The 18,677-nt window shown below is 38.8% G+C and overlaps 1 protein-coding gene across 6 annotated transcripts in view; it reads left to right on the top strand.

The window, feature by feature from the left end:
• APC (APC regulator of WNT signaling pathway) overlaps positions 1-18,405 on the top strand; it is a 77,345-nt gene extending 58,940 nt beyond the window's left edge. For all 6 annotated transcript variants that reach the window (XM_065941614.1, XM_065941616.1, XM_065941615.1 and 3 more), the window contains 2 exons: positions 5,474-5,688; positions 7,230-18,405. In XM_065941614.1, the coding sequence (XP_065797686.1) occupies positions 5,474-5,688; positions 7,230-13,827 (6,813 nt within the window). In that variant the 3' untranslated portion in view covers positions 13,828-18,405. The remainder of the gene's footprint in view (positions 1-5,473; positions 5,689-7,229) is intronic.
• The last annotated feature ends 272 nt before the right edge of the window (positions 18,406-18,677 follow it).

The raw sequence follows: 18,677 nt of genomic DNA, 5'->3' as shown, positions 1-18,677 counted from the left end.
GGATACTTTCTCGCTGCCCTCTCCCACCTCTGGAACTCACTCATTTCTGGCCCTCTTAAGAGCTTACCAATCCCTAGACTTAGACTGCTCCAAACTTTGCAAGTATTAAGGCAGACAAGACTGTACACGGTGACCTAGTGTAAGTCAGGGTTTTTCAGACTCAGCTCTGTTGACACCTTGGACAGGTACGTCTTTGTCTGGGGGTACTGATGTGTGCCTTGTAGGGTGCTCAGCAGCATTCCTGGCCTTTGCCCACTAAACGCTGACATGCCCTCCCCTCAGTCATGATCATCAGAAGTGTCTCCATTTATTACCAGATGGCCGCGTAAGGGAAACGGGACAGAACCACCCCTAGGTGATTCCTTGCTGCCCAAACCCCAATCTCCCAGAGTCCCCAGATTTTGATAGTGAACTTATAGAGGTAATCAGACCCAAAGATGAAAACTCCATCAAATAATAATTTGTTTACAAAAGGAAGTAATATCCAGGTGGGATATCTACTTTAGAAACTAAGCTGGTTTTTTTTTAATTGAAATTTGCGAAGAACTAAGCTAAGCTAGTCTTTTTAGCTGATCTGAGCTTCCTTTCACCCAACCAGCCCTCCTTGACCCAGAGCCTACATTTTTCTCTTCAGAATTTCCTTTTCAGTCTGGGGCTTTTTTTTTTATTTATGTATTTTTTTCTAAATTACATCGTTTTATACCTGGAAACTCCCAAGAAAATTAACTGGAAAATTATTAGAAGTAAGAAAAATATTCAGTTAAGTAACTGGCTATAAAGATAATGTTCAAAGGTGGTCAGGAGGTACAAACTTCCAGTTATAAGATAAATACATACTAGAATGTAATATACAATATGATTAATGTTATTAACACTATCATATCATTATATATGAAAATTTTTAAGAGAGTAAGTCCTGAGTGCTCATCACAAGGAAAAAGTTTTCTATTTCTTTCATTTTTGTGTATGTATATATACATATATATATATGAGATAATACATGTTCACTGAACTCACTGTGGTAATCATTTCATGATGTATGTAAGTTAAATCATTACGCTGTATACCTTAAATAGGTTACATGTCAATTATGTCTCAAAACTGGGAGAAAACAATACTGTTCAATATACTCAGGATTTGCATAAAGATACCTTTAGAACACTACTGAATCAGCAGAACACTTGTACTTATACTCTAGAAAAAAAGATTATGAATGGCCAGTAAGCACTTGAAAATATACTCAGCATCATTAGTCATCAGGGAAATACAAATTACAACTATGAGATACCATTACACATATTATATTGGTTAAAATTTTTAAAATTGACCATGTGTTGTCAAAGATGTTAAACAGCTGAAATTCTTATGCACTGCTGGCAGAAAAGTTAAATGGTATACAAGCATACCTCACTTTATTGCAGTTTGCAGATATTGCATTTTTGGTAAATTGAAAGTCTGTGACAACCCTGCACTAAGCAAGTCTTTTAGTGCCATTTTCCCAACAGCATTATTTTTCGGTTAAGGTATGTACATCTTTATACATAATGCTTTTGGACAGTTAATACAGTATAATGTAAATGTAACTTTATATGCACTGAGAAACCAAAAAAATGGTATGACTTGCTTTATTGCAATATTTGCTTTATTGGAGTGGTCTGGAACCATGCAATATCTCTGAGGTCTGTCTGTCCCACTTGAGAGAACTTTTGGCAGTGTTTTAAAATTAACATTTACCTGTCATACAGCCTGGACACCCATGAGGAACAAAAACTTAAATTTACAGAAAGACACACAGATATTCACATAAAGATTATTTGTGATGGCCAAAACCTAGGAAAAAAATTCTAATGTCCATTAGTAGGTAAATGGATACATAAATTGTGGAATACTATTTGGCTATATAAAAAAAAGAATGAACTATTTTTACCTGCAATAATCTGTTATGTCAGAAATCAGAACAGTAGTTGCCTGGGGTTGGGGGTGGATTACAAGGGGTATGAGGAAATTGGAGGAGGATCAAAGTACAGTTTATTGGTCGTGTTAATACCTTACTAAAATTATACAAAAAATTAGTTCCATGTACACTTTAAGACTCCTTTCTAGTCAACCTTGTGTATTTTCAGAAAGATGTTTTTGTATACATTATTTGTATATATTATTGGAACTTGTATTGCAGCTGAATAGCTCACTTTATTATCACTCAGGGACCTCAAAGATCTACATACAAACCAATTGCTACGTACCAAGAAAGTTAGATTAACAGACAGTCTACTGAAAAGTGTAAAAGATTTTAATAAATGTCAAGACATAGCCTGTTTTGTAAAGGAAGAGTAGATCATTTCTCTCTCATAGATGAGAGAGAATCATTAAAGATCACTTCTCCCTAAATTCATCTATAAATTTTTAATGTAAGCCCACACCAAGGAAACCAGAATTGAAATCAGAGACACTTGTACCCCAGTGTTCATCTCAGCACTGTTTACAATAACCAGGACATGGAAGCAACCTAGATGTCCATTGGGAGACGAATGGATAAGAAAGCTGTGGTACATACACACAGTGGAATATTACTCAGCTATTAAAAAGAATGCGTTCGAATCAGTTCTAATGAGGTGGATGTAACTGGAGCCTATTATACAGAGTGAAGTAAGTCAGAAAGAAAAACACCAATACAGTATATTAACACATATATATGGAATTTAGAAAGATGGTAACGATGACCCTATATGGGAGACAGCCAAAGAGACACATGTGAAGAACAGACTTTTGGAATCTGTGGGAGAAGGCGAGGGTGGGATGATTTGAGAGAATAGCATTGAAACATGTATATTATCATATGTGAAACAGATTGCCAGTCCAGGCTCAATACATGAGACAGGGTTCTCAGGGCTGGTGCACTGGGATGACCCTGAGGGATGGGATGGGGAGGGAGGTCAGAGGGGGGTTCAGGATGGGGAACACATGTACACCCATGGCTGATTCATGTCAATATATGGCAGAAACCACTACAATAGTGTAAAGTAATTAGCCTCCAATTAAAATAAATTAATTTAAAAAATTAAATTTGGACTTCCCTGGTGGCTCAGACGGTAAAGTGTCTGCCTACAATGTGGGAGACCCGGGTTCAATCCCTGGGTCAGGAAGATCCTCTGGAGAAGGAAATGGCAACCCACTCCAGTACTCTTGCCTGGAAAATCCTGTGAATGGAGGAGCCTGATAGTGTACAATCCATGGGATTGCAAAGAGTCGGACATGACTGAGCAACTAAACAAAACTAATTTAAAAAAAAAAAATTTTTTTTTTAATGTAAGCCCAATCTTGGAAAAACTAGCCCATCAGAAAGTTATAATATCCAGTTCTGATTTGGTCTTGCTCTGGTTAATGGTATTAGATTTTATTTTTTCCATCTTTTTCTACATTCAGTGCAACAGCCAATATGAACATTCTTTCTCTTTTTAACTTGTCATCTCTTCATTCTCAACTTTATTTACTCCTCACAACCACAAGAACCAAAGCTACCTTCCATATTCCCCATGTACTGCATCCTTTTCACCTCATTCACTGGCCCTTCTACACAGCAGTCTTTCCTTCACCTGCACCCTGTGCTCTGGGCATTGCTATTTACTCAAAACTGCTCGTCCATTACTCTTGCCCTACATACTTTCTCTACTGTAGAGAAGGAGGCTTTTTTAATGTTTCGCTTACCTGTAAGAAGCCCAATGTTTTGAAAATAAAGACAAAAATGTTCATTTTCATTGCTTCTTCCAACTTCTTCAGAGAGTCTCCTGTAACAACCAAAGCCCTGAACAAGTAGTCTGGTAGTCATTGCCTTCATTTCTTAACTGGCCACATCTTCCTCAGTCCTTTCTAAATTTGCTGCCAACAAAAATCTAGATTTATAGCTTAACTAGGGTATCACTTTTCTACCTGTACCTGTATTTGATACCTTTTGAGCACATACCTTACTGAATCTCCTCCCTTTGTCTTTACCACCTATACTTCCAACATCTGATCATTTCATCTTGTCTCCTCTAACTGTAAAGCTCCTGAAACAAAACCCTGGGCTCCTACATGTGGTCCCAAAGAGAGCAGCTTCTGTTTCCCTACCTTCAACTCTCATCTCTAGGTCAGTTGTAAGTTTAGCTCACTCCTCCAAACCGTTCCCATTTTTTCTGATCTCAAGATACTTTGTCCCATTTCCTCAATCACGTTATAATTAAAATTGAGCTATTGTCCTTTTCACATCTTCAGTGGTGAAAGCATTCTTCTCTGCCTCATGGTAAATAGTATCTATTTTATTCATTTAATATCCTGAAGAAGAGAATACAATGGCTCTTGATTGGGCTGAGCCCAAAATGTTTGCCATGACATTCAGGGCCATCTTTTCCCTGTCTGACCTTACTTCCCATACTGTCCCAACGTGGATTTGACTTCTTCTGTGTCTTCTTTCTGTTATTTACTCTTCCCTTGCTTATTCCCACTTCCATGCCTTTACTCACTCTACTTCCCCTGCCTCCTCTGAATGTACATGTCTTTTTATCTGCAGAGCTGCTCTCCCCCCAAAATTATTTCATTTATTTGACTTAAGTTTCCATGGCAGTAAATCTTTTCATTAGAGCCCTTGATTTTAAGTATAGTGTTACTTTTTTCCCCCAAAGTAAACAGTACCTTCAAAGCAAGTGTCAGTTGCTCTGTTTGTATCCTCTAGAGTACCTGTAACTGTGATAGGCACAGAGTAGGTTTCTAATGAATGTTCGTTTGTTCCCTGATTGATTTTTAGTAAGAAGAGTGATGTCAGGAGCATGGCAAGTTTTAACCAAACATCCTTAATTGTATACTCAAAGTGTCTTCTCTGGCAGTTATAAATTGACAGTTTACTATGATACTGTACATCAGGGAGTTCTCCTTTTTATAATGACTTTGTTTCTTTGAGAATTTTAAGAAATTGGAATATTTCCAGTATTCTTCCATTTTAATAAATTGTTACTTTTGCATCAACCACACATAAATATGGATGTGTGTTTTTATACAAACAATATTGTACATATTCTCTGCAATGTGCTGTTTTCATTTAATGATAGGTCTGAATATCTTTTCAGATCAGCATATAGAAGGTTTTTTCTAGTTTATAGTATCCTGAAAATGTTATCTTTTCAGAATGCACATCAGTTGTTTCATTTTCTAATATAAACTTCCGTGAGATAAGTGTGCACCATCTAAACATTTCATGTTCATTGTTTAGATGAATGTGATGGTCATTGTTTTAATATTGTGTTCTACTTATTTCATGGGGATGTCACTGTCTTAAGTTCTGTTTGGTATTTTATGAAAGGTTTTTAAGTGAGGCGTTCCTAATGCTTTACCAGGGGATGTTTAAAAAAAAGAGAGCTTTCTCTATAGAAGTAAGCATAGACGTTCCAAGAGTTATAGTTACAGCTCTTAACTAGATGACATATATTCTGTTTCTTGATAGGAATCAACCCTCAAAAGCGTACTGAGTGCCTTATGGAATCTGTCAGCACACTGCACGGAGAATAAAGCTGACATATGTGCTGTAGGTGGTGCGCTTGCATTTTTGGTTGGCACTCTCACTTATCGCAGCCAGACAAATACTTTAGCCATTATTGAAAGTGGAGGTGGGATATTACGGAATGTATCCAGCTTGATAGCTACAAATGAGGACCACAGGTAAATACAGAGTTTTATGTTAACTTTTAAATGAATTTGTAAGATTCATCTTCAGAAAGACTGAACTGAGCAGTGTTTTGTGTAATTACGCAAGTTCTGAGCCAAATTACATTTATGACAATGAAACTATAACTATTAGTACCTGATTTATTCATTAACATTTATGCTAATAAAAGTTCATAGTATCACAAAGATGTCTAAAAATAAACCAGTGATACTTGAGAGATATAACCCATGTGTAGAAAAAAAAATGAAAGCCATAAATATTACAGAGAACAAAATCCTTTCCTATATGGATTAAGGAAATATGATTTTTTAAAAAAAAACTTGTGGTTATGATCCAGAAAGTACAATGATTCACATTTTTCTTGTGGAGCCATAATATCAGTAATCAAAATGTTTTTCAGCCAGCAGCCGTTTGTCCAATTTATTATAACTGTGCAACCTAACAGAGCACCTCACATGCAAGGCATACATTTTCAGAACTTGAGCTTTGCCTTATCTCAGCAAAAATATAGTATCTTTCACAGTGTATTTATTTATTTTATCCTGTATTGTTCTTCTCTCATTTTAAAAAAAAGACTGTGGGGTACTTGTAGTAAAAGGGCTTTGTAAACAGTGTAAACATCTTTTCTGTAAGTTTTTGATGCCAAACTACAAGCCTTCGAGCCCTCTCCTCTTCTTATGGAAGAACTCTTAAACTTAGCAAGCACTCAGGTGTCTGCTGGACTGCAGAGAGAGAGCTGCCATGCTAAAGCTTATTGTACCTTTTTGCCTATCAGTTTTAAAGCTCACTAGAGCTGACTATGCTCTCATTAAACTTCATCCTACCATGCATTAAATAAGCCATAGCTCTTCAGATCCTAACATTCATTATGCTGACTCTCAACTCTTGTTTTTAAACGTTTTGAAAACTTTCACTGTATTTTTAGAAAAACTACACATACCATTTGGCCAAAACCACTTACAAGGGGGAATATCAGTATTACAAATTCAAACCAGAGAGAGATTATCTAAAAGTCATTTTGCTGACCTGACCTTACAGTGTGCTCCCTGACTTTGTAAAGGTCTATCCATTAATTCTTCTCTCTACCTCTTCTGAGATGTCTCTGTTGTCAACATTGTGGAACCCACCCAGATGTTAAATTACCAGAGTCCCTGTTCAGCTAAGATTTCATAATATATTTATACTCAGTAAACTGAGAAACTCTGTCACTATGTAAAGTAGATATATATTTGCTTCAAAAAGTTTTAAAGCTGTTAGGTCAGAATAGGAAATGCAGAATTGATGAAACTGAACATTTTTACCTTTTAGTCTGACAGATGAGTACTATAAGACAATAAACATTAAATGAACTAAGGTAGAACAAAAGGAGATGGGCAGTGCTTGAAATTTATAATATAATTTGGTGTAGTTTTATTATGCCTGTTGTTACAAGTTTTAGCAGTTATCTTTAGACTTAAATTTGTTCTCTTTCCTTTTATTTGTCACTGCAAACAGATTTTTACCTTACTTTTGTAATATCTTATTTTTATTTCAGGCAAATCCTAAGAGAGAATAATTGCTTACAGACCTTATTACAACACTTGAAATCTCACAGTTTGACAATAGTTAGTAATGCATGTGGAACCTTGTGGAATCTCTCAGCAAGAAACCCTAAAGACCAGGAAGCATTGTGGGACATGGGAGCAGTCAGCATGCTCAAGAACCTCATTCATTCAAAGCACAAGATGATTGCTATGGGAAGTGCTGCAGCTTTAAGGAATCTCATGGCAAATAGACCTGCAAAGTATAAAGATGCCAATATCATGTCTCCTGGTTCAAGTCTGCCTTCTCTTCATGTCAGGAAACAAAAAGCCCTGGAAGCAGAATTAGATGCTCAGCATTTATCAGAAACTTTTGACAATATTGACAATTTAAGTCCCAAGGCATCTCATCGTAGCAAGCAGAGACACAAGCAAAATCTCTATGGTGACTATGTTTTTGACAGCAATCGACATGATGATAACAGGTCAGACAATTTTAATACTGGAAACATGACTGTCCTGTCACCGTATTTAAATACTACAGTATTGCCCAGCTCTTCTTCATCAAGGGGAAGTTTAGATAGCTCTCGTTCTGAGAAAGATAGAAGTTTGGAGAGAGAACGAGGTATTAGCCTAGGCAACTACCACCCAGCAACAGAAAATCCAGGAACCTCTACAAAGCGAGGGTTGCAGATTTCTACCACTGCAGCCCAGATTGCCAAAGTCATGGAAGAAGTATCAGCCATTCATACCTCCCAGGAAGACAGAAGTTCTGGGTCTACCACAGAACTACACTGTGGGGCAGATGAGAGGAATGCACTAAGAAGAAGCTCTACCGCCCACACACATGCCAGCACTTACAACTTTACCAAGTCAGAAAACTCAAACAGAACGTGTCCAATACCATATGCCAAAGTAGAATATAAGAGGTCTTCAAATGATAGTTTAAATAGTGTCAGCAGTAGTGATGGTTATGGTAAAAGAGGTCAGATGAAACCTTCAATTGAATCCTATTCTGAAGATGATGAAAGTAAATTCTGCAGCTATGGTCAGTATCCAGCTGACCTAGCCCATAAAATACATAGTGCAAATCATATGGATGATAATGATGGAGAACTAGATACACCAATAAATTATAGTCTTAAATATTCCGATGAACAGTTGAACTCTGGGAGGCAGAGCCCTTCACAGAATGAACGATGGGCAAGACCCAAACATATACTAGAAGATGAAATAAAACCGAATGAGCAGAGACAATCAAGGAGTCAAAGCACAGCTTATCCTGTATATCCTGAGAGCACTGATGATAAACACCTCAAGTTCCAGCCACACTTTGGGCAGCAAGAATGTGTTTCCCCGTACAGGTCAAGAGCAGCCAATGGATCTGAAACAAATCGAGTAGGCTCTAATCATGGAATTAGTCAAAATGTGAACCAGTCTTTGTGTCAAGAAGATGACTATGAAGATGATAAACCAACCAACTACAGTGAACGTTACTCTGAGGAAGGGCAGCATGAGGAAGAAGAGAGACCAACCAATTATAGCATAAAATACAGTGAAGAAAAACATCACGTGGATCAGCCCATTGATTATAGTTTAAAATACACCACAGACATTCCTTCACAGAAACCGGCATTTTCATTCTCAAAGAATTCATCTGGTCAGAGCACAAAAACGGAACACATCTCTTCAAGCAGTGAGAATACTTCCACACCTTCATCTAATGCCAAAAGGCAGAGTCAGCTGCATCCAAGCTCAGCACAAAGCAGAAGTAGTCAGACCCCAAAAGCCACCTCTTCCTCTTGCAAAGTTCCCTCTATCAACCAAGAAACAATACAGACTTACTGTGTGGAAGATACCCCAATATGTTTTTCAAGATGCAGTTCATTATCATCTTTGTCATCTGCTGAAGATGAAATAGGGTGTGACCAGACCACACAGGAAGCAGATCCCGCTAACTCTCTGCAAATAGCCGAAATCAAGGACAACAGCGGACCTAGGCCAAATGAAGATTCTGTGAGTAAAGTTCCAGCAGTGTCACAGCACGTTAGAACCAAATCCAGCAGACTCCAGGCTTCAGGTCTGCCTTCAGAGTCAGCCAGGCACAAAGCTGTTGAATTTTCTTCAGGGGCCAAATCTCCTTCCAAGAGTGGTGCTCAGACACCCAAAAGTCCACCAGAGCACTACGTTCAGGAGACCCCACTCATGTTTAGCAGATGTACTTCAGTCAGTTCACTTGATAGTTTTGAGAGTCGCTCAATTGCCAGCTCCGTTCAGAGTGAACCCTGCAGTGGGATGGTGAGTGGCATTATAAGCCCCAGTGACCTCCCAGATAGCCCTGGACAAACCATGCCACCAAGCAGAAGTAAAACCCCTCCTCCTCCTCCTCCTCCTCCTCCTCCTCAGACAGTTCAAACGAAGCAAGAAGTACCTAAAAATAAAGCACCTAGTGTTGAAAAGAGAGAAAGTGGACCTAAGCAAGCTGCCGTAAATGCTGCAGTACAGAGGGTCCAGGTTCTTCCAGATGCTGATACTTTGTTACATTTTGCCACAGAGAGTACTCCTGATGGATTTTCTTGTTCATCTAGCCTGAGTGCTCTGAGCCTTGATGAGCCATTTATTCAGAAAGATGTGGAACTAAGAATAATGCCTCCAGTTCAGGAAAATGACAACGGGAATGAAACAGAAAGTGAGCAGCCTGAAGAATCAAATGAAAACCAGGAAAAAGAGGCAGAAAAACCCACTGACTCTGAAAAAGATATTTTAGATGAGTCAGATGATGATGATATTGAAATACTAGAAGAGTGTATAATTTCTGCCATGCCAACAAAATCTTCACGCAAAGCCAAAAAACCAGCCCAGACTACTTCGAAATTACCTCCACCTGTGGCAAGGAAACCAAGTCAGCTGCCTGTATACAAACTCCTGCCGTCACAAAACAGGTTACAGGCACAAAAGCATGTTAGTTTTACACCAGGAGATGATATGCCACGGGTGTATTGTGTAGAAGGGACACCTATAAACTTTTCCACAGCTACATCTCTGAGTGATCTAACGATAGAATCCCCTCCAAATGAGTTAGCTGCTGGAGAAGGGGTTAGAGCAGGGGCACAATCAAGTGAATTTGAAAAACGAGATACCATTCCTACTGAAGGCAGAAGTACAGATGAAGCTCAAAGAGGGAAAGCCTCATCTGTCACTGTACCTGAACTAGATGACAATAAAACAGAAGAAGGTGATATTCTTGCAGAATGCATTAATTCTGCTATGCCCAAAGGAAAAAGTCACAAGCCTTTCTGTGTGAAAAAGATTATGGACCAGGTCCAACAAGCATCTATGTCTTCATCTGGAACTAACAAAAATCAATTAGATGGTAAGACAAAGAAACCTACTTCACCAGTAAAACCTATACCACAAAATACTGAATACAGGACACGTGTAAGAAAAAATACAGACTCAAAAAATAATTTAAATGCCGAAAGAAATTTCTCAGAAAACAAAGATTCAAAGAAACAGCACTTGAAAAATAATTCCAAGGACTTCAATGATAAACTGCCAAATAATGAAGACAGAGTCAGAGGAAGTTTTACTTTTGATTCACCTCATCATTACACACCCATTGAAGGCACTCCATACTGTTTTTCACGAAATGACTCTTTGAGTTCTCTAGATTTTGATGATGATGATGTTGACCTTTCCAGGGAAAAGGCTGAATTGAGAAAGGGGAAGGAAAATAAAGAATCGGAAGCTAAAGTGACCAACCACACAGAACTGACTTCAAACCAACAGTCAACTAATAAGACACCCACTGTTACAAAGCAGCCAGTAAATAGAGGTCAGTCTAAATCCGTGCTGCAGAAGCAGTCCACTTTTCCCCAGTCCTCCAAAGATATACCAGACAGAGGGGCAGCACCAGATGAGAAATTACAGAATTTCGCTATTGAAAATACTCCAGTTTGCTTTTCTCGAAATTCCTCTCTAAGCTCTCTTAGTGACATTGATCAGGAAAACAACAACAACAAGGAAAATGAACCTATCAAAGAGACAGAGCCCCCTGACTCACAGGGAGAAGCGAGTAAACCCCAGGCATCAGGTTATGCTCCTAAATCATTTCACGTTGAAGATACCCCTGTCTGTTTCTCAAGAAACAGTTCTCTCAGTTCTCTTAGTATTGATTCTGAAGATGACCTGCTGCAGGAATGCATAAGTTCTGCAATGCCAAAAAAGAAAAAGCCTTCAAGGCTCAAGGCTGATAATGAAAAGCACAGTCCCAGAAATATGGGTGGCATATTAGCAGAAGATTTGACACTTGATTTGAAAGATATACAGAGACCAGATTCAGAACATGGTTTATCCCCAGATTCAGAAAATTTTGATTGGAAAGCGATTCAGGAAGGTGCAAATTCCATAGTAAGTAGTTTACATCAAGCTGCTGCTGCCGCATGTTTATCTCGACAAGCTTCGTCTGATTCAGATTCCATCCTTTCACTGAAATCGGGCATCTCTCTGGGATCACCATTTCATCTTACACCTGATCAAGAAGAAAAACCCTTTACGAGTAATAAAGGCCCACGAATTCTAAAACCTGGGGAGAAAAGTACATTGGAAACTAAAAAAATAGAATCTGAAAATAAAGGAATAAAAGGAGGCAAAAAGGTTTATAAAAGTTTGATTACTGGGAAAGTTCGGTCTAATTCAGAAATTTCAAGCCAAATGAAACAACCCCTTCAAACAAACATGCCTGCAATCTCTCGAGGTAGGACAATGATTCATATTCCAGGAGTTCGGAATAGCTCTTCAAGTACAAGCCCAGTTTCTAAAAAAGGCCCACCCCTCAAGACTCCAGCCTCCAAAAGCCCTAGCGAAGGTCAGGCGGCTACCACCTCTCCCAGAGGAACCAAGCCATCAGTGAAGTCAGAATTAAGCCCTGTTACAAGGCAGGCATCCCAGACAGCGGGATCCAACAAAGGACCTTCTAGATCAGGATCTAGAGATTCCACTCCTTCAAGACCTGCCCAGCAACCATTAAGTAGACCAATGCAGTCTCCAGGGCGAAACTCAATCTCTCCTGGTAGAAATGGAATAAGTCCCCCTAACAAATTATCTCAACTACCAAGGACGTCATCCCCTAGTACTGCTTCAACTAAGTCCTCAGGTTCTGGGAAAATGTCTTACACATCTCCTGGCAGACAGATGAGCCAGCAGAACCTCAGCAAACAAACGGGCTTATCCAAGAATGGCAGTGGTATCCCAAGAAGTGAATCTGCCTCCAAAGGGCTAAATCAAATGAGCAATAGTAATGGATCCAATAAAAAAGTAGAACTTTCTAGAATGTCTTCAACAAAGTCAAGTGGAAGTGAATCCGATAGGTCAGAGAGACCTGTATTAGTACGCCAATCAACGTTCATCAAAGAAGCCCCAAGCCCAACCCTGAGGAGAAAACTGGAGGAATCGGCTTCGTTTGAATCACTTTCTCCGTCTTCTAGGCCCGACTCTCCAACGCGGTCCCAGGCACACACCCCGGCTCTAAGCCCGTCCCTCCCTGATATGTCTCTGTCCACACATCCGTCTGTCCAGGCTGGCGGATGGCGAAAACTCCCACCTAACCTCAGCCCCACCACAGAGTATAGTGATGGAAGACCAGTCAAGCGCCATGACATAGCACGCTCGCATTCCGAAAGTCCTTCCAGACTTCCCATCAATAGGTCAGGCACCTGGAAACGTGAGCACAGCAAACACTCGTCATCACTTCCTCGAGTAAGCACTTGGAGAAGAACTGGAAGTTCATCCTCAATTCTTTCTGCTTCGTCAGAATCTAGTGAAAAGGCCAAAAGTGAGGACGAAAAACATGTGAACTCTATTTCAGGGAGCAAACAAGCTAAAGAAAACCAGGTATCCACAAAAGGAACATGGAGAAAAATAAAAGAAAGCGAAGTTTCTCCCACAAGTAGTACTTCTCAGACCACTTCTTCAGGTGCTACAAATGGTGCTGAATCAAAGACTCTGATTTATCAAATGGCACCTGCTGTTTCTAAAACAGAGGATGTTTGGGTAAGAATTGAGGATTGCCCCATTAACAACCCTAGATCTGGAAGGTCTCCAACAGGAAATACTCCCCCCGTGATTGACACTGTTTCAGAAAAGGGAAACCCGAACCCTAAAGATTCAAAAGATAATCAGGGAAAACAAAATGTGAGCAATGGTAGTGCCCCCACACGCACCGTGGGTCTGGAAAACCGCCTGAATTCCTTTATTCAGGTAGATCCCCCAGACCAAAGAGGAACTGAGGCAAAGCCGGGACAAAGTAACAACCCTGTCCCTGCATCCGAGACTAATGAAAGTTCCATAGCTGAGCGTACCCCGTTTAGTTCTAGCAGCTCAAGCAAGCACAGTTCACCAAGTGGGACTGTCGCCGCCAGGGTGAGTCCTTTTAATTACAACCCAAGCCCGAGGAAAAGCAGCGCAGATGGCACTTCAGCCCGACCCTCTCAGATCCCAACGCCAGTGAATACCACCACAAAGAAACGCGACTCAAAGCCCGACAGCGCGGAGCCCAGCGGGACTCAGAGTCCTAAACGCCACTCCGGGTCTTACCTTGTGACGTCTGTGTGAGGAGAGCTGGAAGGAGGAAAGTAAGAATGCGATATGTGGTAACTACACCTGCTATGTAGAAATTTTGTTTCAAGTGAAACTGTAAAAGACTGAAAAATTTTGTACATAGGTTTGATTCTTGTTAGAGGGTTTTGTTCTGGAAGCCATATTTGATAGTATACTTTGTCTTCACTGGTCATATTTTGGGAGGCACTCTTGATAGTTAGGAAGAAAACGGTAAAGCCAAGTATATTTGTACAGTATGTTTTTCATGTATTTAAGTAGCATCCCATCCCAGCATCCTTTAATTATTGCTTGTCTTAAAATAACACTACAGATAGAAGATATGATATATTGCTGTTATCAATCATTTCTAGATAATAAACTGACTAAACTTACATCAGGGAGAAATTGGTATTTATGCAAAAAACCATTCTGTTTTAGTCCTTGAGAGTCCCATCTAACATCATAATTAATCATGTGGCTGTGAAATTCACAGTAATATGGTTCCCGATGAACAAGTTTACCCAGCCTGCTTTGCTTTACTGCATGAATGAAACTGATGGTTCAATTTCAGAAGTAATGATTAACAGTTCTGTGGTCACATGATGTGCATATAGATAGCTATAGTGTAACAACTTACACTATTTTGTGCGCAAAACAAAAAAATCTGTGTAACTGTAAAACGTTGAATGAAACTATTTTACCTGAACATCTGAAAGTAGGTAGAATTTTTGCTATGCTGTAACTTGTTGTATATTCTGGTATTTGAGGTGAGATGGCTGCTCTTTTATTATTGAGACATGAATCGTGTCTCAACAGAAACTAAATGAACATTTCAGAATAAATTATTGCTGTATGTAAACTGTTACTGAAATTGGTATTTGTTTGAAGGGTCTTATTTCACATTTGTATTAATAATTGTCAAAAAGGGCCTCTTTTAAAAGCTTATATAAATTTTTTCTTCAAATTCTATGCATTAAGAGTAAAATTCCTCTTACTGTAATAAAAACAATTGAAGCTGATTGTTGGCATTTAACCATTCCATGCATTGGCACTTAACCTTTCCTGAAAGTTTTTTTAATGTGTGATTAGCACTTCCTGTTTAGTATTTTTCTATTCACTTTTTTTTCTTACTCCACTGGAGTTGATTTTTTTAAATTCATACAATAGCAATGTGAACTGCCTTGCATATGGGCATTGAACACAATAGGCCCACAAAGAACATTTCTTTTTTCTTAATAGAAGTCTGTCCCTGAGAAATTAATTGTTCTGAGGTAGAAGTAGTCTCTTCCAAGCCCGTCTTTGAATGACGCTGTCTTGTCCCTCCTGTTGCTCCTGGGTCTGGAATGAACACCTGTCATCACCTTTTGTGTTACAGCAAAATTTCAGCAGCCAAAAATAACCAGCACCTTGCCATGTTCAGAAAATGCTAAGACATTCAAGAGACTCTTAAGAAACCATTGCCTGTTAACGAAAACTTTGTTTTTGATGAGTAGGGTTGTGGGGTATGTGTTCAAATGCCCCCTTCCTCACAGCAAGGAGAGGATCCTCCTTCATGAAGGAAGATAGACTGATAAGATTTATTTAAAAAGCTAATATATCTTTCCAGAATTTGTTCTAAATGATCAGAGAGTAAGGATGATGATAAATGTTCACGTATTTGTTGAATAAATGAAATTTTATTTTTTAATGATAAATTCATGCACTCTGCATTTGGGGAAGGGAAAAGATATTTAGATATGGCAGGACACGGGAAAGGTGGTGAGGAGTAAGCATATCTACCTGCTGTCTTTGAAATCACATCATAGAGTTAGTTATCTACCGCTTACCTGTGTATATTAATTAGGTAAGGACTTTTTTTTTTTTTTAAGTCATTTACTAAAATGCCAGTAAATAAGTGCTGTGATTTGAAGAAAGGCATGTGACTCCAAAGCCCATTCTCTTTCTACTGCTTACCTTTGGAATATACCTACATTTAAACTTTCGTCAAGTTTTATCTGAGTGAAATCATTTGTAAGTCATAGGACTATTCTGTTTTTCTCAAAGGATGCCTTATCCAGCAGGGATATATGAATAGAGGTCATATTTCTATCCTGTTTAGTCCTGATTTTCTTTTTTTGTTGTATTTTTAATTACTACTGCATGCCCATTTTATAAACCACTTCAAATAATTTTATAGGAAAAAACATGGGATATGTCAATTAGAATAAAATTACCTTTCTCAAGGAAGGAAAAAGGAAAGAAAAAAAAAAAAAAAAACCTCAGTGCTGAAAATGAAAAAAGGATGCCCTCTATATCCCAGAAAACTCAGGAATTATAGTAAGCAGCGCCTACTGGGAGAAGGTACAGTATACATTGCCCATTGAGGAAAAAGTTCTGTATGAGACCCTCTAGTTAGGGACAATGGCTCTGAATTAGTAAAGGACAAAATCTCTGGTCTAATTTTAGAAGTTCAGGGAGTGTTCCCATCCATAACTGCTAACAACCCAAATGGTCCCCACTTTACGCCTGTATGTTACAAATGGCACCCCGAGCCAGTGTTGGGGGCTGGTTATCTTTGGACTGTAGCAGACAGAACCGAGGCAGTGGTTTCCAAACTTGAGTGCATGCAAATCACCAAAAACGTTTGTTAAAACACATCCCCATCCTTCCTGACTCTGAGTCAGGCCTGGGAACCAGCAGGTGATGCCGATGCTGCTGGTCTGGGACCACTCAGAGTTACTGCCGTGCGCGACTGCAGCAAAGCTCCTCGAGGGACTGCCTTCCGTTCCAGCTGTTCTCAACCACTGGACTCAGCATCTGAGAAAGTACACCAAACTGCCCTCTCCTTTAGGCATGAAAAGATAGGAATATTGAGTTACAATCTGATACAGCCCACCTCAACTCCCAGTAGTCCACAAGTTTACCAGACATGAATGAACAGGTAATTCTATATCTGAGGTACTGACTCATGTTCCCTTTGGAACAGTTATCAAAAAGGCAAAATTTCAGCAAATACCTAATTTGGATTTGCAATGATATCAAAAGAGACACCAAGAACAGGGCAAAGAAGAGAACTTTGAAGAGAGAGCAAATGGACTTCAGATGAAAGAAAAATGTGCCCAGTTAGTATACAAACAACCAATTAACTATGGCAAATTCATATTTGAGAATAAACTTGACAAGTTACTTTGCACTGACAGGAAAGTTAATGAGAGGGAAATAATGAAATAAAAGATAAGCCCCAAAGAATTCAACTGCATTGTAAAAACAGTCAAAAAACTTTTTTCCCCATAAACCATGGATTGTTCCCACAAGGTTAATGAACTGAAGGGATGAGTCTTGCTGAAGATGGAAGCGAGTTGCACTATATCTGAATTCATGTTTTCACAGAGTTTCCTTGTATCTAAAATAGAAAAAGAACTGAGTGCTAGAAATGCAAAAAGAAAATTGCTAAGAGCTGAAGAATACTTGAGTAGTCAGATCATTCACAGTTAACCGAACAAAAATAATTTTTCAAGAGTCACAAGGGTCAAAATAGAGAATATAAATTATATTTTCGTTTCTAATTCCTTCATATTAATGCTGACTTTCAAATACTACTTCATAGTGTTGAAACCTATGGACTTTGACACCTACAAACTCCAGGTCTTTTTTCTACTCTTCTCCTCTCTTCTGTGGTCTATAAAACTATATTCTGGTTTTTGTTAGACCATTTATCCTTCTTTCAACCTGTATGTTTTGTGTGTGTATAATATTGTTCTCGGTGCTAAATACACTTCTGATATTCAGGATAACTCTCTACTATTGTGACTATTTGCTTATTTTCTTGACATTATGAGACTGTTCCTTTTTTAATTAAAAATACTTAACATTGTGCTAGTGAAGGTGACCACTAAATATAAAGCAACATTAGTGAATGTTGCAAAAATTAGCTATTGTTAATAGCTATTGTTGCAGACATTACCTGTGCCAACTGCACAACCTTTTGGAATCCTGACATACAGTCTCACTGTTTATCACTGAACCTTGTACTCATTGTTCCCCCTGACCATGGCTGTCTCCACCAGTGGGGGATACCTGACCCAGAGGAGACTCATCGTTAACTTACTAGTTACCAAAGACTTGTATGGCTTGTCTTTAAAAAAAAAAAAAAAAAAAAAGATTAGGCCAATTTTAAATAAAGAGTCACAAAATTTTTGGTTGGAGATTGAGTGCTAGATCTGAAAGATCTTGTAGAGTTAAGACTGAAGGTGCTCTGGCATCATGAAGCTAAAATAAAAGAAAGTCGGTCGCTAGAGAGAGAAGGAACAGATACGAGAGGGAGGCACAGAAACCCAAGTGTGAGATATACAAGAAAGGCTAGCTCTTGGCATTACCACAGTTCTTGCTGATTCTGGGGTTAGTTCGACTTTTCCTTGTGTTTGGAACGTTTGTGACCTTTCAAACCCACTTTGTTCCTGAAGTAACTTGAAACAAAACTATTTAAACACAGTTTAGTGAGGTTTTTTTTTTAATAAAAAGAGCTTTCTAAAATCATCTGTGGGGAAAGAGGAATAGGCTGCCTACAGAGGAAAAAAAAACAGATTGGCATCAGATTTCTTCTCTGAAATACTGAATGCCAAAAAAAAAAAAAGCAATGGGACACTATATGTACCATTTGGAAGCAAATGGAAATATTACCTAAGAATTCTGAAACCTGCCAAACTAGCACTTAACTTACCTGAAACATACATCATTTGAGATTCTTGTTACAGTTGTTAACAATAAGATTTTCTCTAAAAGAGGAGACACATTTAAGGAATCAGGTAGCTCATAGGAGCTATATGAGGGCCAGAAAATCAGGCTTGGAAACCACTACAGAAACAATAGCCAAACCATACTGTGAG

Source organism: Muntiacus reevesi, chromosome 7, assembly GCF_963930625.1.
Source record: "Muntiacus reevesi chromosome 7, mMunRee1.1, whole genome shotgun sequence".
NCBI lineage: Eukaryota > Metazoa > Chordata > Mammalia > Artiodactyla > Cervidae > Muntiacus > Muntiacus reevesi.
The sequence above is the reverse complement of the archived record's forward strand: the minus strand, read 5'-3'. Positions and strand labels throughout refer to the sequence as shown.